The 19260-nt window shown below is 61.5% G+C and overlaps 2 protein-coding genes across 2 annotated transcripts; one reads left to right on the top strand and one right to left on the bottom strand.

Moving 5' to 3' along the window:
- Positions 1–498: 498 nt before the first annotated feature.
- On the bottom strand, positions 499–1585 carry DIO3 (iodothyronine deiodinase 3). The gene has a single exon (XM_027120854.1). It carries the CDS (start codon positions 1583–1585, stop codon positions 671–673), a length of 915 nt encoding a protein of 304 aa, XP_026976655.1. The 3' UTR covers positions 499–670.
- Positions 1586–2837: 1252 nt separating this feature from the next.
- On the top strand, positions 2838–4816 carry LOC113627665 (translation initiation factor IF-2-like). The gene is made up of 2 exons (XM_027120583.1): positions 2838–3685; positions 4280–4816. The coding sequence occupies exons 1-2, from the start codon at positions 2839–2841 to the stop codon at positions 4399–4401; spliced, it is 969 nt and encodes a 322-aa protein (XP_026976384.1). The 5' UTR covers position 2838; the 3' UTR covers positions 4402–4816.
- The last annotated feature ends 14444 nt before the right edge of the window (positions 4817–19260 follow it).

Here is a 19260-nt window from a genome sequence, read left to right as displayed (position 1 = left end):
TCCTGCAATTCAGAACCAGCTCGTGGTCAAGACCAGTTAGAGACAGTTCGTCATCAGCAGCGGGGCTCGTGAGCACCGAAAATAAAGGGAGGGGAAATAACCCTGCCTACCCCTCCCCACCCCAAACCTCCTCCCCCAGCTCGGGGACAAGAAACAGACACAAAAGCAGCAGGGCATCCCTTCCCCGTGCGCGACAGGTGTGGGTGCCAGGCAACTAAGGCGAGCGGCTCGCGCTGCTGGAACCCAGCTGCGCTCAGGGCGCGCGGGCGCAGCCAGTCTCTTCGCGCGGGGCCACTGCGCCTGGCTAAAGGCACACTGGCTATTCTCTTCTGAGGAGGGCGTGTGAGATCGCGTGGCAGGGGCCGCTGCGAGGACAAGTCCAGGGGCACACAGGCAAGGGTGGCGCTGCCTCCGCGCTCAGAAGGGGGTTTAGAGCGAGCCAGGCAAGTACAGGCAAGGGCAGTCACAAAGGCAGAGTCTGGGGGGGGGGGCGGAGGAGAGTCTTCAGGTGGCTTGGCCGAGAGCGCAGACTCAGCCTCAGATCCATGGCTCAGCACAGCTTTGTCACTGGGCCCTCACCAAGCCTGCCTTTGTTTGGGTGCGTTTGCACGTGGGCTTCGAAGGCTCGAAGGCATGGCCCGCCAAGTTCAGTCAATTGTCCATTGGCTGTTTACACTCGACGGGTCTGAGGGCCATGCAGCTGCTCATCGTAGCACTCCAGCCAGGTGCGCAGCTCGGAGACCTGGTAGCCATCAGGGCCACGGCCGCCCTGGTACATAATGGTGCCACTCTGGATTACATAGAGGCGCTCGAAGTAGGCGCCGTAGGCGGAGCTGCTAGAGTTGGCCATGGTGTCGAGGACGAGAGAGCATTCGGGAGCACCTTGCTGCAGTACCCGCGCTGCGCTGACCCGGTCCTCCAGGCTGCGGTGCTGCGGGATGCTGTAGGGAGAGTCCGTGGTGACCCAGCCGTCCGAGGGGTGCGCTTCCTCAATGTAGATGATGAGGAAGTCGACGTCGCGCTGATACTTGGTGACCAGGCGCTGGAAGGCGCTCATCCGCGCCATGAACGGTGGTCAGGTGCAGCTACCGAAATTGAGCACCAGCGGGCGGTTTCCTCGGGCGTAGTCGAGGATGTGCTGGTTCTGGAAGCCGTCGGGCAGGACCACCTCGGAGTTGGGCGCTGGACCGCCTTCGTGTGCCTGCTTGAAGAAATCCAACTTCTGGCCGTGCCACACTGCCCTCAGCGACGCCAGGGTGCACAGGCGGTTGTCGTCGGACACGCAGATAGGCGGGTCGTCGGGGGGCATCTCCTCGCCATCGCTGTTGAGCTCCACTTCAGTTTGGGGCTGACCCCGGCGTCGGCGGCCCAGTAAATGCTTGCGGATGCACAGGAAGTCGAGCAGCCAGAGCATGAAGGCCGTGCCGAGGAAGCGCGGGAAGAGCACGAGGCACGAGGCGGTCTGGGCGCAGAGCCTCAGGGAGTGAAGCAGCAGGGAGCGGAGCATGGTGGCGGCGCCCCCCAGTGCTCCCTGGGACCCTCTACCTTCCCCCACCACCAAACGCGGGGTGGCTTGGCGAGGCATCTGGCCTTGGGCTCTGCGGGGAGCTCAATTTATAGCCGAGGCTTCAATTGGCGGGAGACTCCACCTCCGGCCCGGGTCCGCCCCCTTGCAACTGGAGCCCGGAGGGATCGCCCGGCGGCGCGGCCAGTGCCTTAGAAATCGCGGGCCGAGCGCTGGCACCGGCGGCCGGAGGGCGGGGCGGCCCGGCCGGGGGCCGGCGGGGGCGGGGCCGGGCCCCGAAGCCCGCTCGCGGGGGCGGGTAACCCGGACCTCAGCGGGCGCCCGGGACGGGCAGCTGAAGCTGGGACCCGGTCCGCGGCGGAGCTCCTCCGGCGAGCGCGAGCGCCGCGCCGTCCCGGTCCCGGCGGCCCAGCTCCGGCCCGCGCTCCCCTCGCCGCGCACCTGAGCCGAGCTCCCCGGCGGCCGCCGCGCTGCGCCGGAGCTCCGGTTCGCTTCCCGCGCGCCGCCGCCAACGCCGCCCCCGCCGCTGCTGCTCGTGCGGGGCCGCTGCCCAGGTGCCGCGGGAGGCCGGGTCCGCGGCCGCCGCTTCGCCGGCCCTGGCTCCCGCCCCGCCAGGGACGCGGGCCCGCGAGGAGGCAACTTTGGGCCCCCGCCGCCTGCCGCGTTCGCCCGCGGGTGCCGCTCGCCTCCCGGAGCCCGCCCGCCTCCCGCGCGCGCTCACACTCGCGCTTCGCACACGGCCGCCCCCCGCATCGCCCCGCCACGCACACCGCGCTCTGCGACCCCCGCAGCCGCCCGAGGCCGCCGAGCGCCGCCCCGGCCGCGCCCGCCCCGTCCCATCGCGCCCCGGCTCGGCGCCGCAGTTCTCGGGTCAGCGGCCTCCGGGGCCCGGCGGGGAGGTGCGGAGGGCAGGGCCGGCGGGCCCGTTACCGCCTGGCGCCGGAGACGCAGAGGGCCGGGGAAGGCAGCACCGTCCCTGCGCCCCAGCTGAGTCGGGAGCGCTCCGGGCGCGGGATGCGGCGGGCGCGGGGCGCTGGGCGGCGGGCGCGGGGCGGCGGCGGCCCCGGGCGGCTCTCCCACTAGGGGTAGCTGTTGCCTGAACGCCGGAGCGCTCCCCTCTTGCCGCTCGTCTCGCCCGGCGCAAACCCGGCCGCCGGGCGCACCCGTCCCGTGCGTCCCCGGACGTTGCTCTCTGCCCCGGGAACGTCGAGACTGGAGCGCCCGCGCTGAGCCACCTTCGCTGACCCGGAGCGCTGCGGCTCGACTCACCGCGGAGGCGCCGGGACGCGGGAAGTGCGTACTCTCAACGGGGAATGTGTGTGGAGGCTTTTAGGGTGCGGGGCAACTCCCCAACTCCGTGGGGCCGGGGTCGGCCCTGCCGCCGTGTCCGAGATCTGCTGATGACTCGCTGCGCGCGGCGCGGGGTCGGCGACTTGGGGCGGCGGGGCGGGGAGTACCTTGACCTGGGGTCCCCGAAGCCGGGAGCCAGGCCCGCCGACCCTCGGCCCGCCTTGCCCCCCGGGGCGAGGCCTGGACTCGGTCGCGAGCGATTTGGACCCCTGGGGAGTCGAGCCTCCCGGGACGCCCTCGCGGTCGCGGGGACTCGTCTGGGGCGGCGGTGGCTGAGCCCGAGTCCGGCGCCACTGCCGCCTGCGTCCCGTGCGCCACCCGCCCCGGGGACCGGCCGCCTAACTTCTTCCCGGGACGGAGACAGCGCTCGCGCCCCGGGCGGAGGTGGGAGCTCGCTGGGCCGTATCCGGCGAGGGCACCGCTCTCGGCGGCGGCGGCGAGGACACAAGTCCGGAGGAGTCAACCTCGGGGCAAGGAGCCCCCAACCTAGGACTCACCGGGCCCCAGCGGGCGCGGGGGGAGATGCCCATCTTGGGCAGAGGTCCTCTCCTCCGGTTTTCGCGGCCTTGGCGGGACCCTCTGACCCGCGAGCTCCCACCTGGGACCGTGGCTCTAGCAGGTCGAGACCCGAGTGGAAGGAAGGCCGGGGCGTGAAGGTAGACCCTTTGCTCTTTCCTCCAGCCAGGCGATTTCTCCGCTGCCTGGGGTGGCGGCGTTGGGGGCTGCGCAGCCGGGGAACTTCCCACCGGAGGAAAGGCAGCCTCCTCCCCGCTCTTCTCAGCGGCCCCGCACCGCCCCTCACCACCGTGGGTAAGGGGGCGTCTTCAGGTGGGTTAGGGAATTCTCCCCGATCCAAACCTGGCTGGGGGGGTGGCGTCCCCCCGCCTGCTCCCCACCCCCGCAGGGCACCTCTGAGTTGGCGAATCGGTTCCTTGCCTTATTTTTTGCGGGGGAGGTGGGGGGAATAGGGAGAGAAGTCTTCTACTTGGCTGGTCTCTGAGAGGCGTTCTGGGGGCCCGAGGTTGCCCCTTCCCGGGCAGGGGCCGAGGAAGTCCCAACTTTTGTTGCACAGACCCTCCAGCCCTGCTTCCTTGATTTCTTCGGGGTGCCAGTCTCGGACCTGTGCCCTGCCCCTACCCACACAGGAACTGGGCTAGGGGCATGGGGCAGTCCCCCCTACCCCCTTTCCACATTTAGCCTCAGAAAATTAAAAAGCCACCATGGGCTGGGAGAGCCTTCGGAGCTGCCTGGGATGTAGCGGTGGTGGTGGTGCGTGGGGAAGACGTGGGCTGGCGCAGAGGCAAGACTGGTCCCTCTGGACCCTCTGTCGGCATCCAGCGAGACCACCAACCCACAAGCCCTCTGGCCCCAGGGAGGCTCAGGACAGCAGTGCTTTGCCCTCAGGGCTGTCAGCTGTGCCGGTGGATGTGCTTCTGTTCCTTGGGCTGGCAGGCTACACCTCACACCTTGGGATTCCAGGACATCGGACAAGGTGCTCAGGACCATCTGGCTCCCACAGACGCTAGTGCAGGTGAGGACAGGCCCAAGGTCCAGGTGACACTGGCCTTTGGGACACAGACCCTGGTGTGGTGACTCACTCCAGTGCTCTGTGCCTCCGCCCCATTCCTCCCTCCCTCTGTCCTCCCAGGCAGCCCCTGCCCCCTTCCCCACCTCCCCAGGGCCCTTCCTACCAGCTGCCCATCCTGCCCTGACCTGTCCTGGCCCAAGGCCAAGTCCCACCTGGGACTCTGGGAGCACTGAGCCTCAGGCCCAGGGGGACCAGAGTTGGAGCTGGGGCTGTGCCCATGCCACTGGGCTGGGCAGACTGGCCTCCTTCCTGCCTGCCCTCCAGCAGCTCCAGCAGGGGGCGGGCAGGGGAAAGAAAGGGAAAGACAAGTTGGACTGGGTCCATTTGGTGTCCAGGAGCAACTTGGACACGGGCTAGGGGGAGGGGCAGGCAGCTGGGGCCCTGGAACATCCGGGGCGGGGTGGGGAGGGCCTCCCCTCTTCCCAGACCGTACTCCGGGGGCTGGGTACCCACACAGGGAAGGCTTGTCTCCGACCCCTCTGCCACACTGCCCCGTGTGGGGCTTGGTGGGTGGGAGTGCGGTGGGCACGGCCTCCGTCTCCCTATGGGTAGAGCAGCTCCCAGCGCCAGGGAGGCTGACGCTGAGACTTACCATGGGGCGGGTCCGGCCACCCTGCAGAGGGCCTCCTGGAGCTCTAGGGAGGAGAAGGGGCAGCCGCCGGCACACCTGCCGAAGAGGGTCGCAGAGTGACGGCTGTGTCCTGGCTGTGTCCTTGCCCAGCGTCATAGTGACCTGGCTTCTGGGCCCCAGCCCTCCTTGGCTACTGACTCGCTGTCTCCCCTGCCCCCTCCACTGGCCTCCTGATGCTCTGGGAGATCCCAGGCCCTGTCCTGCCTCTGAGCCTCCCTTCACGCTGTTGCCTCTACCCTCCTCCCTCCCCTGGCGACACCCATTTTTCCTCTTCCTCTGCCTTCACCTCCACCTGGGTCCAGCCTGCCCCGTCCCCACTGGGGGAGCTGAGCCCTCCCTCCTCGCCTTCCTGTGCCCTCTCCCTTCGTCACAGCCACGTCCTCAGCCCGGGCATGTTTCACCACTGATTTCTGTGTCGGCTGCTACTCAGGCCCTGCTGGGATCCTCCGCAGTGACTAACCTGCACCCAGCACCCCGGAGGAGCCCAATAAACCTTTGTGAAATGAGTACCTGCGTGCAGCGTGGGCTAATTGAAAACTCGTTTCAGGCGAACTTCAAGATATTTTATCCTGCCCTTTTGCGCGCTGGCAGGCAGCTGTGAGCGAGGTAGGGCGTGTCTGCGGCTGGGCAGAGTGCGGACTGGGGCCACGGGCAGGCAGTCCCCGGGAGGTCCCCTGCAGGCGTGCTGTCTGCTGAATCCACCCGTTCCCCGGCCGCTGGCCCATCGGTTTCCCTTCCTGGGATAAGCAGGTCCTCCCACGGGTACCCGGGCCGTCCCCCAAATGTGCTCACCCTTTCTTTTGCTTCAAGAGTGATTTCTTCTTTCCAGACCTCCCCTCTGACCCAACCTCTCTGGACTCCAGCTTGGCTCGGATGAAGGGTGGACGCCCTGCAGGTGGGTTGGTGGCTGCGGCCTCAGCGGTCTGGCCTTAGAGGTGTCCTTGACACAGAGGGTCTCCATCCCTCTTCACGTGACACACCCCGGCCGGGCACCCTCCCGGGAGCTGACGGTGGGGCCCTGGGGTGGTTGGCAGCCTGGGACCCAGGGCCGGAGAGCTTGCTGGGGCCCCAGAGCTTGGATGGAGCAGGTCTGTTGGCAGCATCCCAGGACTGGGGGAGGCCCGGGGCTCCCGGTCGAAGAGAGGGGAAGGCCTTGAGGTGAGGCCCTGGCTACCTGCTGGTGACCTGGCTGTGTCCTGTCCCTCCCTCTGGCCTCATCTGCACTGCAAGGGGGTCGGATGGCTGCTTTCCAATGCCTTCCTGTGCTCTTCCTCCACAATTCCAGAAGGTTCCAGAAGGTTCTAGGAAGTCCTCTGGGCCCTGCCCCTGCATGCCGCTCTGGGGCTGATGAGACCCCCACTTGAGGCCAGAAGGTGCCTGTGGCCTCAGGTCCTCAGTACCTGCTCCCAGCCCATCTTTCACCTGCCCCGTTCCTGCCGCAGCCCTGGGACCTCACATTGTGGCCCATCCTTAACTCTCAAACCCGGCCTGGCTCTGACTTGTTCTGCCCTGAGCTCAGACCCAACTGAGCATCCTCCACGCTGCCTAGGGTTCGGCCAGACCCTGCGGAGGCTGGGCCGACTCCTTGCCCAAGGGCCCGTGTGGGAGGCCGTGGCTGTGGGACCTGCCTGGGGCTAGAGGGGCGGTGGGAGGCTTGGCCACTCGTGTGACGGGCAGACCCTGCTCTGAGCCCTAAAGCTGGCTGGAGAGCCGTCTTTGGGGTCAGTCTGTCCTGTCCATCTCTTACCCTTTCTGGAAAAAGGTGGGGTGCAACCAGCCAGCAGACTGGCCCCCAAATCGCTTTGCTTCTCCAGGTCTCAGTTTCCTCGACTGAGAGGTGAGCCTGACGTTGTGGCTGTGCTGTATTCATGTTACCGACGCCGGGCAGGGCCCGCTGTGCACGCGTGTGCGTGTGTGTCTGTTTCCACCCGGCCTTGTTCTGAAGTGCACTTCAAGCCTCTTGCAGGAAGCCATGGAATAGCCCGGGTGCCACAGGTGAGAAGAAAACGTGCAAACGAGGGGAAGGACCCGCTCCCCACTGGGGACGCAGTGCAGCCTCAGCATCCTCCACACGGGCCATGGACCCACCACAGATTCTGCCTTGAATATCCTGGTGGTTGAACCCAATTGGCTCTGACTCCCAATGTCCAGAAGACAAAAGCGACGGTCCAGCTGCCCGAAATGTGCGCCTGTGGGTGTGGCCGTGCTGGTCGGCATCCCGGCAATACAGCTTCGGAGGCGAGCCAGCCTGGGTCTCTGAATCCGGGGATCACCGTGGTGCAGACACCCCAGGGCTGTGTGCAAATGAAATGCCATGAGGCCCGTGGCTGCCAGCGTGGAGGAGCTCAGAGCAGACGGGAACCCTTGCCCGGCATTGCTGAGGGCTCAGAGACAGCCAGTGAAGCGGCGAGGGTAGCAGTGTGCTCCCCAGGGATGGCTCGCCACGGACCCGGCTGTCTCGTGGTGAGAGTGCCCTCCTGAACTGTGTTGGGGCCCCGCCCCCTGCCCCCAGTCCAAGCCCTGGTCCATGCCAGGCTCCCAGAGGGGTCTGGGTGCACAGGGAGTTAGGCATGGTGTCTGCCCTCCAGGAGCCTCCCAGCCCAGCCAGGTCCCTGGGAGGGGTAGGTGTGCTCGTGGCAAAGGCCCCTTGTCTTCAGCGAGACCTCCAGGAGCTGGTGGGAGACGCAAAGGCTCAGGGAAAGCAGGGTCTGTGTGGCTCTGCGTGTCACAGCAGCCTCCGTGTCACTCTACCGTGGCCAAGGGGTGTGACCTTGGGCAAGTTGCCTGAACTCTCTGTGCTTCCTCTCATCATCTATGAAATGGGCAGATCATTCAACCCCACCTTTTCATGAGGTGGGAACTTTTATTCCTCCCATTTTATAGATGAGAAAACTGAGGCTCAGAGAGGTGCTTTACCTAGGAACACATAGCTAATGTCTGACTCCAAAACTCACACTCAGTGATTAACAGGAGATGTCCAATCAGTGTACTCTGGGGACAGAAGGGGCCTACCCGAGGAGGGAGGGGAACTGGGCGGGGGGAGGCTGGGAGGAGGGGATGTGTGGCCTCTGAGTTTGATGGGAGCCCTGGGGAGAGGAGGTCAGCTGTGGTCTTTGAGGACACACTGAGTTGGAGGTGTCTGCAGGTCTCAGGAGAAGAGTCCAGCACTGGGCGGGGGTGGGGGTGGGTGGGCAGAGGGTCGAGCTCAGCATCACGGGCATAATAAAGCTTTGCTTTTGGAATTTCACACTGTGTGGGGACAGGTGGTTGCTGACAAGCAGAGGGAACGTGGCGGGAGGGATAAACTCCACGGTGCCTTGCCATTGGCGGAGAAGCCAGCTAACCCCGCGCAGAGCGGGCCGAGTGCTGGGCTGCTGGCCCCGAGCCAGCGCAAACACTTCTCTGAGGATGGCGTTTCCAGGGCCTTTGGGCTGTGGCAGGGTGTGGATGTCCATTGGCCAAGGCCGTCCCGTAAGGACCGGCCTTTCCATCTGAGGGGTCGCTCTTGACCTTTGGAACCTCACAGACTTGATTCAAATCCCAACTCCGCCTCCTATAGGCTGTGTGGCCTTGGGTGCGATCCTGACCCTCTCTGTGCTGCAGTTGCTCATCTCTGAAGGAGGGTGCTAGTACCCTCTGCTTGTGGGTTTGTGGAGAGCTCAGGAGGGCGTGGACGTGGTGCGCCCGGCACGTGGCAGCTGTCTGTATAGGGCTGCTTTTCCTTTGCCAGTGTCTGACGGATCGGATGGAAGGGGTTGGCGGCAGCTCAGCTCTGAAAGGGTGAAATTCACCGGCACTGGTGGTGTCACAGGGTTTCATGGGCTGTGAATGGGGGTGGTGGTGGCGGTGACCGTGCAGCCAGAGTGGACCAAGAAGACCCTCCCTGCCACCTCATTCTCCAGCTGCAGAAGCTGATCTCATCCTTCCACAACTGCCCCTTCTCCTTACACCCTGAAGTACAGAGAGCTGTGCTTCCCCGTGTCCCCTCACTGACCTAGGGCTTCCCGAGCGCAAACTGGGACTGACTCAGCTGTCTGCCAGGCCAGCGCATGGTGGGCCCAGGAGAGCTTCTGGACTTGCACCCACTCCCAGGGTGACCTCGAGCAAGCCCTCAGCCTCTCTAAGCTTCAGTTGCTTGAGGGCACGTGACGGTGCGTCTCAGAGCAGGCGGCATTCCTGGTGAGCTAGGCTCTGTTGGCCCTCCGCTGCCATGAGATGCTGGGTAACAACCACACAGCAGCGAGCACGGCTTCTCACATGCTGTGGGTTTCAGGGGCTCAGGGTGCCCTGCTGATCTTGGCGGGCTCCCTGGTGTGCCTGGGTGTCGGCCGGTGTCAGCTGACCTAGGATGGCCCAGGCTGGGATGCTCTGCTCCATGGGTCCCTTGTCCTCCAGCAGGCTCACCCGGGCCCGATCCCATGGGGATGACAGAGAGGCACAGAAAGGAAGCGGCCCTGATGCACGAGATCGTTTGAAGCCGCTGCTGTTTCTGTGTCTGCTCACATCCTGCTGGCTCAGGGAGGTCCCGGCAGAGCACCCACGCGGGGGTGAGGGCCTGCAGAGCTACCGGGGAAGCTCGGGGCACCAGGAGGTATGCAGGACCCTCTGCCACGGGGATGGAGCCAGGACTGGAGCTGGTCGCACCCTCACCCTGCCCTCCTGGCGCCTGGCCCAAGGTCATGTAGGAGTCGGTGCCGAAGCTGGACCAGACCCAGCCTGTCTGACTCAAGCCCGGTCTCGAGGGAAGACGCATTTCCATAGGGTCTCAGGTCCCCCCTCACCCCTCCCCTGCCACAGCCATATGAGGCTGGAGGACTGGCCAGCGTCAGCGACAGGGAGGGAGATGCAGCACCCTTCTCGGAGGACCCGTGTCCCGTGGTCCGAATGGCACGTGGGCTCACGGATGCACTTGGCGAGTCCTTCAGGGAATGGCCCCGCTTCCTGCTTGGACACCGACCTGTGCGTGACCTGGGGTACGCTCCCGCTCCCAGGGGCCTCTTGTTCTCACCTATACGATGGGGATGGTCCCAGTGAATTGTAAAGGAACTTCCAGCCTAGGGCTGGGGGGGTCAAGGGGTCTCAGGGAGAGAGACAGATAGTAGGTTTGAGAGAGCCATCGAGAGAGGCAGAGACAGAGAGGAGTCTGGCAGGCAGGCTTCCTGCCTCTGATATTTGCCTCTTTCCAGAAGCTTCTGCGGGCCCCTGGGTTGGGGGGTGGCTGCAGGGGTATGTAACTCCCTTCTATGACTCTGAAACTCCCCCCCCGCCATTTGCCTGTCAGCTGGCCTGCTGGGCAGGCCTTTGGGCAGAGGGGCAGGGTGGGGGTCCCTCTGAATCAGGGGCCGTATCTTGCCTCCCTTCCCGGCCTGGGGGTGTTCCTGGTAGGGCGGGCGGGTTCATCTGGGACAGGAGCGTCTTACCGTGAAGCTCTTCAACATGCAGGAAATACAGTTACTGAGAGGGACTGTGGAAGATCTGTTCTAAGTTATTTCTCAGGAGCAGAGTCACAGCTGCACTGGCTGCTCTGCCTGCAGACAGAGGGAGAGGGATGCAGGGTTGCTTTAGAACTTTCATCAAGTCCCTACTGTGTGCCAAGTACTAAGCGAAGTGTGTTTGCACGAGTTAGTCCTGTGGTAGGAACCTCTGTTCTCAGCCGTGGTGAGGAGGCTGGTAGAGGGGTCCACGCAGAGTCCTGCCGAGGGCGTGCGGGGTGGCGTGTCCGTTCATTCATTCATTCAGCACCTGCAGCGCTCAGCTGTTCTGAAGGCCACACCAGCCCTGTCTTGGTGGGACTCTGGTCGGTGGACGGTGAGTGCTGGAATTCCAGGTCAGTTTGGGTGTTGGCCTGGGGCTGGCATCGCAGAGATGATGGCGTGGTCGTGCCCTCAGCCGGGAAGTCTTCACAAGTCTGTGTAAACCTGGTCTGTACTCTGTGGCCAGCGGGACAAGATGCCAATGCTGGTGGTAGGGGAAGAGACCCCATCCCGGAAGGACCTGGCTTCCTATGGGCCCTTCTGGGACCCACAGTGAGCCAGTTTCGCTGGAGTTTTAGAGCGACTTGTTTGGGGATGTAAGAGATACGGTGGGTTTGGTTGTGGGGAGGAGGGGGACAGGCAGAGTAGTCACGTGGCCGCCCTGTGGGGAGGCTCCCCTGGGCTGGGTTCCTGCACATCCTTACCCTGACGCCTGGTGTCCCCAAGCCTGCTTCCTGTCCTGAAGGCTTAGCACCGAGGCCGAGAACTCCCGGGAGTCCCGTGGGCCTGGGGAGGGCGGTGGGCAGCCTAGTCTTCCTGGGGCCTTTCTAGGCTTCAGCCTGGGCAGCCCCCAAGTCCACAATTTGGGATTTGGGTTCTAGGAACTGCTCCCCAAGACCCCAGGCCTGCCACCGGTCTCCTGGGTGTGTGGTCGGCAGGTGGGGCCTACACCAGACAAGGAGAGCCGGGGAGGGCCCGTGAGCCCTGGAGGGTGGGTCAGAGCTGCCTATGGGGTGGGCGGAGACCAGGATGGGGAGGGAGAGGCCATATCCTCATTCTAGAGCAGATTTTGAAAGTGGCAGGCTGGCAAGCGCTGGGGCAGGTGTAGTGTGAGTGTGCCGACACAGAGGGCCAAGCCCCCGACCTCCTTCCCTCCTTCTCTCCCGCTCCCTGCCTCTCTCCCCCTCCCCCTCCTCCGCACCTGCCCCTCCCTTCCTCTCTCCCCCTCCCCCTCCTCCACACCTGCCCCTCCCTTTCTCTCTCCCCTCCCCCCTCCTCCGCACCTGCCCCTCCCTTCCTCTCTCCCCCTCCCCCCTCCTCCGCACCTGCCCCTCCCTTCCTCTCCCTCTCCCTCCCTCACTCGGCCAGTGACCCCCGTGCCCATGACCGTGCTCCCTGGAGGCTGGCTCTGCAGGTTAGAAGGTGCTAACAGCCATGTCCGAGCCTTTTACGGCTAGAGCTTCTGTGAGCACCATGGGGTCAGCTGACGATGAGCGGGGACAGTCTGGTAAAGACATGGAATCCACCCCCGGCCCTCAGCTGGGCAGGTGGGCTCAGAACCGCCCTGCTTCCGGGACCAGAAGGGCTGCAGCCAGAGCTGAGTAATGGCAAGTGAGCATCTCCGGAAATCAGGCTGCAGGTCGTGGGCATGTCCTGGGCAGCCCAGCCGCCCATCATCCCAGGATGGATACGGTCACCTCCCCAGACCCTGTGCAGGGCCCCCTGCTGGGGCCAGACCCTCCTGATAGGCAGCCTGGCCTGGCTGGTGGTGGCCCCAGAGGGATGCTTGGGGTACCTCTGTCCTCAAGAAGGGCTCTTTGGAGAGGAAAAAAGAACACATTTCAACACCTCCAGATTCTGAAAATGGATTTCTCCCAGGGAAACAGAGACTCAGAGCATGCTCCCTTCCCTGAGACAGAGCCAGGAAAACAGCGGGGGAGCGGGGGAGGGGGAGGGGGAGGGGAGGGGGAGGGGAGAAAGGCCTCGGCAAGGACGAGGATCCTGGAAACAGGACGCGGAGCCAAAGGGACCTGGATGCAAGTCCTGCCGGCCAGCGACTGGCAGTGGGACCCGGGCAAGCGACTTGCCCTCTCTGGCCTCAGTTTGTCTTTCTGATCAATGGGCCCCCCTCTCCCTGCCTCATAAGGGATGCTTTGAGGACGTGATGTGGATAAAGCAGTTCTCGATCTTCATCCCTTTTTTCAGGATGAAAAAGCCTTCCCGAGTCCAGGATGATAGGGTCAGAGCATTTCTGAAGGTCATCCTATTGGACCCAGGAAGGTTCAAGAGTGCCGAGGGCTCTGGGCGTGACTGCTGTGTGGCCTCGGTGAGGTGATGGGCTCTCTCTGGGCTCTAGCTTTCTCTTCTGTAAATGGGAGCAGGATCTCCACCTTGCTAGTTACTGGGAGGGTCAGCTGCCACATGGGTGTATCGCCGGGCACAGCTCCAGCTGCCACGGTGCTCTGAGTGGCTGGGATGGGGTGCCTCGGGACAGGGTGGCGGGGGGGCGGGGCCTGTCTGCCCTGGGCGTGGCCGGGCTTCGGCTCATCCGCCCTCTGTCTGCTCGGCCCTTCCAGGGCGAGTCCTCTCCCTTCCCTTGCCTTGGCACCGCTTCGGGGCTGCCTCCTCCAGGCTGTCTTCCCAAACCCAAACGCCTGCTCAGGATTGAAGGGTTCCCTGACATCGGCAGGTCTGCGCCATGCTGTCTCTCTCTGGGGACTTTGTAGCTGCCTTCTGTTCGGCTTCTACACCTCCGATCTCACCTCCTCCTCTCCATCCTCCAGAGCCGGCTTTGAAAATCTGCTCTCTGCTCAGGAGGCTGCCCTGCCTGCGACTGCCCGCAGCTTCTGAGTAACATCCAAACCGCTTGGCCTGGCCTTTGAGGCCTCCAGGTGGGGCCTCTGCTTCCCTCTTCTGGTCCATCTCCTGCCCCTGCCTGACACTGACCCAGCGCTTCTGCCATGGAAACATCCCAGCCGCGATTCCACGAATGTCAGGCCTGCGAGCAGTGACGGAGACCATCAGCCTTTCCACGAGGCACCAGGGAGATGGGGCTCCTCGTCATCTGACTCAGCGTCTGGACTTGGGCCCCTGTCTCTGGCTCCAAGTTCATGCTCTTCACAACAAACCACAGTTTCTGCACACGTGCTCCACCTGCTACTGCTACCACCTCTCCTTCTGGAACTCCTTCCAGCTTGTCTTCCAAACCCCAGCTGTCCTTCAAGGCTTGGCCTGGACATTGGCTCCAAGACCACCTCTCCCCTCCCCTGCCCTCTGCGTGGCCTTTTACTCGTGACCTTGGCTCACCATGGTCCTGGGCGGGGAGGGGAGGTGGTGTTCCAGGCAGAGATTGCTAGTTGTCCTCCAACATCCAATCTCCTCTCTTCCTAAAGTAAAAGAAACCCCAAACTTGGGCTGGCTACGTGGCTGCTCTTCCAAGTTCTCAGCCTCACCCATAGCTCCATGTAGCTCTTTGACCAATGACATGTGAGAAGTGACGTGTGAAACCTATGGGTCCTGCCCCTAACGGGAAGAGAGGTGGCTTCCCTTCTTCTTTCTGTTCCCACTGCTGGATGACAGAAGTGATGGCAGGAGCTGGAGCAGCCATGTTGACCGCAGGATGGAAGCTGGATGTTGAGGATCACAGAGCAACAGGGCAGAAAGGACCTGGGTCACCACGGCATCAGCCTAGATGGCTGAAGCTCAGACTGTTACATGAGAGGGGGGAAAAAGAAAAACAACCTTCTCTCTTGTTAAATCCAGTGTTATCCTGGCATTTGTTACAGCAGCCAAAATGTATCCTAATTAGTACAGATCTAGACGGAGAGGTCAGTCAACTGTTTGCAGCATGACTAAGTGATGACCAACCAGAGGTCAGCGAGCCGCAGCTTGGAGGCTGCTTCTTAGAGTGCGTGGCACTCTGTGGTACGGAGGGGTGTGTCCATGGGTTTGCGTGCTGGCTCTGCCTTGTCGTAATTGTGGCTCCTCGGACAAGTCTGCGTAATGGCTCAGCAGCTCAGATGCCTCTTCTGTGACTTGTGGCTGAGATGAGGTGACGCATGTAAAGGGCCTGGTTTCAAAGGTGCTTGCTTGTGTTGGTTCTTCTCCTGGGCTGAACTGGCTTTAATGAGAGCTGAAGGGTCACCCCTCCTCTCGCCTGTCCCTCCCCCTTCCTATTCAAAGGGGCTGCCCTCCTCTCCCCTGCACCCTCACCTTTCCCTGGGAGGGCTGGTGGATTTAATGAGCCCACATGAAACATCCAGCTTGTAACAATGACTATTTTCCACCAGGACTTTTCTTGCGCTTAAATTAATGATCTCAAAATCTCTGGAAATGGCAGCAGAAGAGAAAGGGGAGTTTCCTTTGCAGAAGCTGTTTTTAATATTGCAGAGTTACGGGCCCCCAGGGCTGCCCACGTGCCCCTCTAGGCCCAGCTGCCCACAGGAAGCAGTCCTGACTTGACCCTTTCCAGGGGGCTCCTTGGCGGCCTCTGCCCACCTCTCGCTGGCTGCACGGTGCCCCGTCGGCCACACCTGGCCCCTTGGCAACCTCCAGGTGACAATAAAGGGCCCCTAAAGTTCTGACCAGCGAAGTCAGGAAAAGGCTTCCCTCAGCCCCATCCATCTTCGGGACCTTGAACTACAAGACCCACTTGCCTGGAAGGGGCCAGAGAGGCCCGGAGTTTCAGGGTCCCCACAGGTGGTGCTGAGGGGTGGAGAACTGAGAATGTGGGTCTAGGGTCCCACCCCACGTCAACGTGGGCAGCCCTGCTCTCTCCTGCTTTAAGAACAGGGTGTCCCTTTCAATAAGCTACAAAGGGTTTCATGGCTATAGAACAATAGTTTGAGATTAAATGGTGCAGGTCCAAGCCCCCCACTTTTAAACAGTTTTAATTGTGGTAAAGGACATATAACATAAAATTTACCATCTTAACCATGTTCAAGTGTGCAGTTCAGTGGCCTTGAGGGCGTTCACAGGGCTGTGTAACCATCACCACCTTCCATCCCCAGAACGTGTTCATCTTGTAAAACTGAAACTGTCTCTGTTAGACACTAACTTCCCTTCCCCTCCCCCAGGCCCTCCCCCAGGCCCTCCCCCAGCCCCTCCCCCAGCCCCCGGCCACCACGCTTCTGCTTTCTGTCTCTATGAACCTCACAGAAGTGGAATCATAACAGTCTTTGTCCTTTTGTGACTGGTTTATTTCACTCAGCATAATGTCCTCAAGATTCATCCCTGTTGTAGCCTGTGTCAGAATTCCCTTCCTTCTTACGGCTGAATAATGCTTCATTCTAGTAAATACCCCGTTGATGGACGTTGGGTGACGTCCACCTTTTGGCTATCGTGGACAATGCTGCCGCGAACGTGGATGTACAAATGGCTCTTCGACATTTCAGTTCCTTTGGGTGGAATTGCTGCATCGTACGGTAATCCTGCGACTGTTTTTCTTTGAGGCAGGTCCATACTGTCCTCTACCTCCTCTGCCCCGTTTGACATTCGCACCAACAATGCGCAGGGGCTCCTACGTCTCCACATGCTCACCACACTCGTTCTTTCCTTTTCTTTGCTATTTTATTTCAGAGTAGCCGTCCTCATAGGGTCAGAGCCGCCCTTCTTACAGGGGATGAACTGAGACGCAGGGTGGCGGCTGATCCCAAGGCTGTTTGTGGGTCTAGGGTGGGGACCCTTGGGAAGTCCAGCCTTCAGGCTCCCCTGTCCATCCCAGGGGGTCGTCCTAGGGGTGGCCCGTGGCCTTCCTGAGAGCCCTCGGCCTCCGAGCTCCCCGAAGCTTTAGGCAGTGATTCCCCGTGTGCCTCCCCCTCCAGCACCCGAGTCTGGACGCTTCCCTGACAGGCCTGCTCAGGAAGGTGCAGGCAGACTTCCAGAGGAGAGATCCCGAAAAGGGGATGAGCATTCAGCCACCTGCCCTTGAGGGGCTCCTGGCTGGGTTAGGGGCCACATGGGTGCCGGTGTGAGATGTACTCTAATGGGGGTCCACCCGGGAGGTGGACCAGGAGGGGGCAGGGACCCCTGTTTTTTCTTCATTCCTAAAATGCCGCCCTTTCTGTGGCCTCAGATCAGGGCCATTAGTGAAGGTACCCCACCCCATTTTGACCCTGAATGGCCATACAGCCCACGAGAAGCCAGAACTTGGGTCTTGAGTAGGGGGACCCAAGGCCAGGGAATGGTCGCTGCCAGGCCACCTGCTGGTGGGACCCTCTAGGGACTGTCCTTTCTTTCCTGAGGCTCAGGCCTTTTAGAAACCCTAGGCCCATCCCATCCAAGAACTGGAGGCCACGGACTACCCCATTAGCTTCCAGCAAATTCCTCATTTGTTCAAGGCAGAGAACCCTGAGGATTCAGAAGGCTCCACTGAGGATGGGACACTGGGATGAGGGCTCTGCGTGGGAGGAGTTGCTGGCAGCCTCTGGCCAAGGAGGGTTATATCAGGTAGAAGGGACAGCATGGTTGAAGGCCAAAGAGGCAGGGGGGCTCAGAGCAGTGGGGGAGGGGAGAGGCTTCCTCCAGGGTGGCATGCGGGCAGGCAGGCCTTGGGGACCCCTGCAAGGGCTGGGGTTGTATGAGTTTCCTGTCGCTGCTGTAACAGCAAATTACCATAAATGAAAAGGAGTAAAACAACATATATATATATTTTTTTTTTTGAATTTTTGAATTTTATTTTATTTTTTTATACAGCAGGTTCTTATTAGTTATCCATTTTATACATATTAGTGTATACGTGTCAATCCCAGTCTCCCAGTTCATCACCCCCCCGCCACTTCCCCCTGCTTGGTGTCCACACGTTTGTTCTCTGCATCTGTGTCTCTATTTCTGTCCTGCAAACTGGTTCATCTGTACCATTTTTCTAGTTTCCACATATATGCATTAATATACGATATTTTTCTCTTTCTGACTTACCTCACTCTGTATGACAGTCTCTAGATCCATCCACGTCTCTACAAATGACCCAACTTTGTTCCTTTTTATGGCTGAGTAATATTCCATTGTACTTATGTACCACATCTTCTTTATCCATTCGTCTGTCGATGGGCATTTAGGTTGCTTGCATGTCCTGGCTATTGTAAATAGTGCTGCAATGAAGATTGGGGTGCATGTATCTTTTTGAATTATGGTTTTCTCTGGGTATATGCCCAGTAGTGGGATTGCTGGGTCCTATGGTAGTTCTATTTTTAGTTTTTTAAGGAACCTCCGTACTGTTCTCCATAGTGGCTGTATCAATTTACATTCCCACCAGCAGTGCAGGAGGGTTCCCTTTTCTCCACACCCTCTCCAGCATTTGTTGTTTGTAGATTTTCTGATGATGCCCATTCTGACAGGTGTGTGGTGATACCTCATTGTAGAAAACACCACGTACTACAGTACTGGAGGTTAGAAGCCCCAAATGGGCCAGCGGGGCTGGTTGCTTCTGGAGGCTGCAGGGCAGAATCTGTTTCCTTGTCCTGTCCAGCTTCTAGAGGCTGCCTTCCTTCTTTGACCTCCTTTCAACCTCACATCACTCTGGTTCTGACTCTCCTGCCCCCACGCCCCCCCCCTTCATTTAAAGGACATTGGCGATGACACTGGGCCACCCAGACAATCCAGGATCACCCCCGTCTCAAGATCCCGAACTCGATCACTTCTTCAAAGTCCCCTCTGCCACAGACGAGAACATGTTCTCAGGTTCCCAGCAACGGGATGAGGCCGTCTTTGGGGGCAGTGATTTTGCTGACCACTGGGTATAGCCTTTTCTGGATGGTGAGGGGAGCCACTGAAGGTGTGTAACAGCAGAAGGTCAGATGTGGGCTTGAGAAACATCTCTTTGGGAGGCCGCTGCAGCTGTGGGAGCCTGTGGACTAGGGCATGGCTGTGGTAGATGCACCTCTATGGAGGGGGGATCGTAGCTTTCACAGCTGAAACCTCAGCCCCCCAGCAGCACCCACTTCTTCTCCGGGAAAACTAGCACTCTTCCTTCAAGGACTAGCTCAGGGCTCAATCCTCTGTGCTCGCCGGGCCTTGCGCCTGCACCGCGGTGGGGTTTAAACCATGAGGCTCTGTCCCCAGTACTGTGAGCTTCTGGGACCAGGGCCTGGCCTCAGGCAGGCCCAGAGAACCCAGTGAAGGTCTAGGGTCATCAGTGTAGAGTGTGGCGGGAGGTGGGTGCGGGACAGTCAGCACACGGGGGCGCCCCAGAGGCCCCACTCAGGAGTCTGGCTTGAATCCATTGGTGATGGGAGGCCCAGGTGGCCTCCTGCAGCCCAGGAGTAGCAATTTTCTTAGGCTCACTAGTAGAGTTTAGCCAGGCCAGGTCTGGGTGGGGCAGTGGGGTCCCCTGAGGAGAGCTGGGGCCCAGCACATCAGCTGAGAGGAAAGCCACTCTGCTCCTTCCCAGCTGTGGAATTTACCTTAAGCTGAACCAGCCTGTGGCCCCAGAGGCCCTGGCCGCTGAGATGAGACAGACGGTGAGGTCCCGTGGGGGGCCCAGTCAGGGGCTGGCAGCTCCTTTCCGCTGGGGCGATAAGGCGGCACCTTTGCCCCAGACTTACCCTGAAGCCCCTCCCACCACTTCCTCCTCTCCCGTTCCCCTTGGCCCTGGCACGTGCTGCCCTCAGCCTCCCAGTCCTGCCCCACGGCAGCTCCTCATCCCCCACCACTAACGGCAGGGAGCCCAGTGCCCCCCTGGCCTCCTGCTCCTGGC

This window comes from Aethalodelphis obliquidens, unplaced genomic scaffold, assembly GCF_003676395.1.
Source record: "Aethalodelphis obliquidens isolate GAN/ISIS:26980383/991018 unplaced genomic scaffold, ASM367639v1 scaffold21, whole genome shotgun sequence".
Taxonomy (NCBI): Eukaryota; Metazoa; Chordata; class Mammalia; order Artiodactyla; family Delphinidae; genus Aethalodelphis; species Aethalodelphis obliquidens.
The sequence above is the reverse complement of the archived record's forward strand: the minus strand, read 5'-3'. Positions and strand labels throughout refer to the sequence as shown.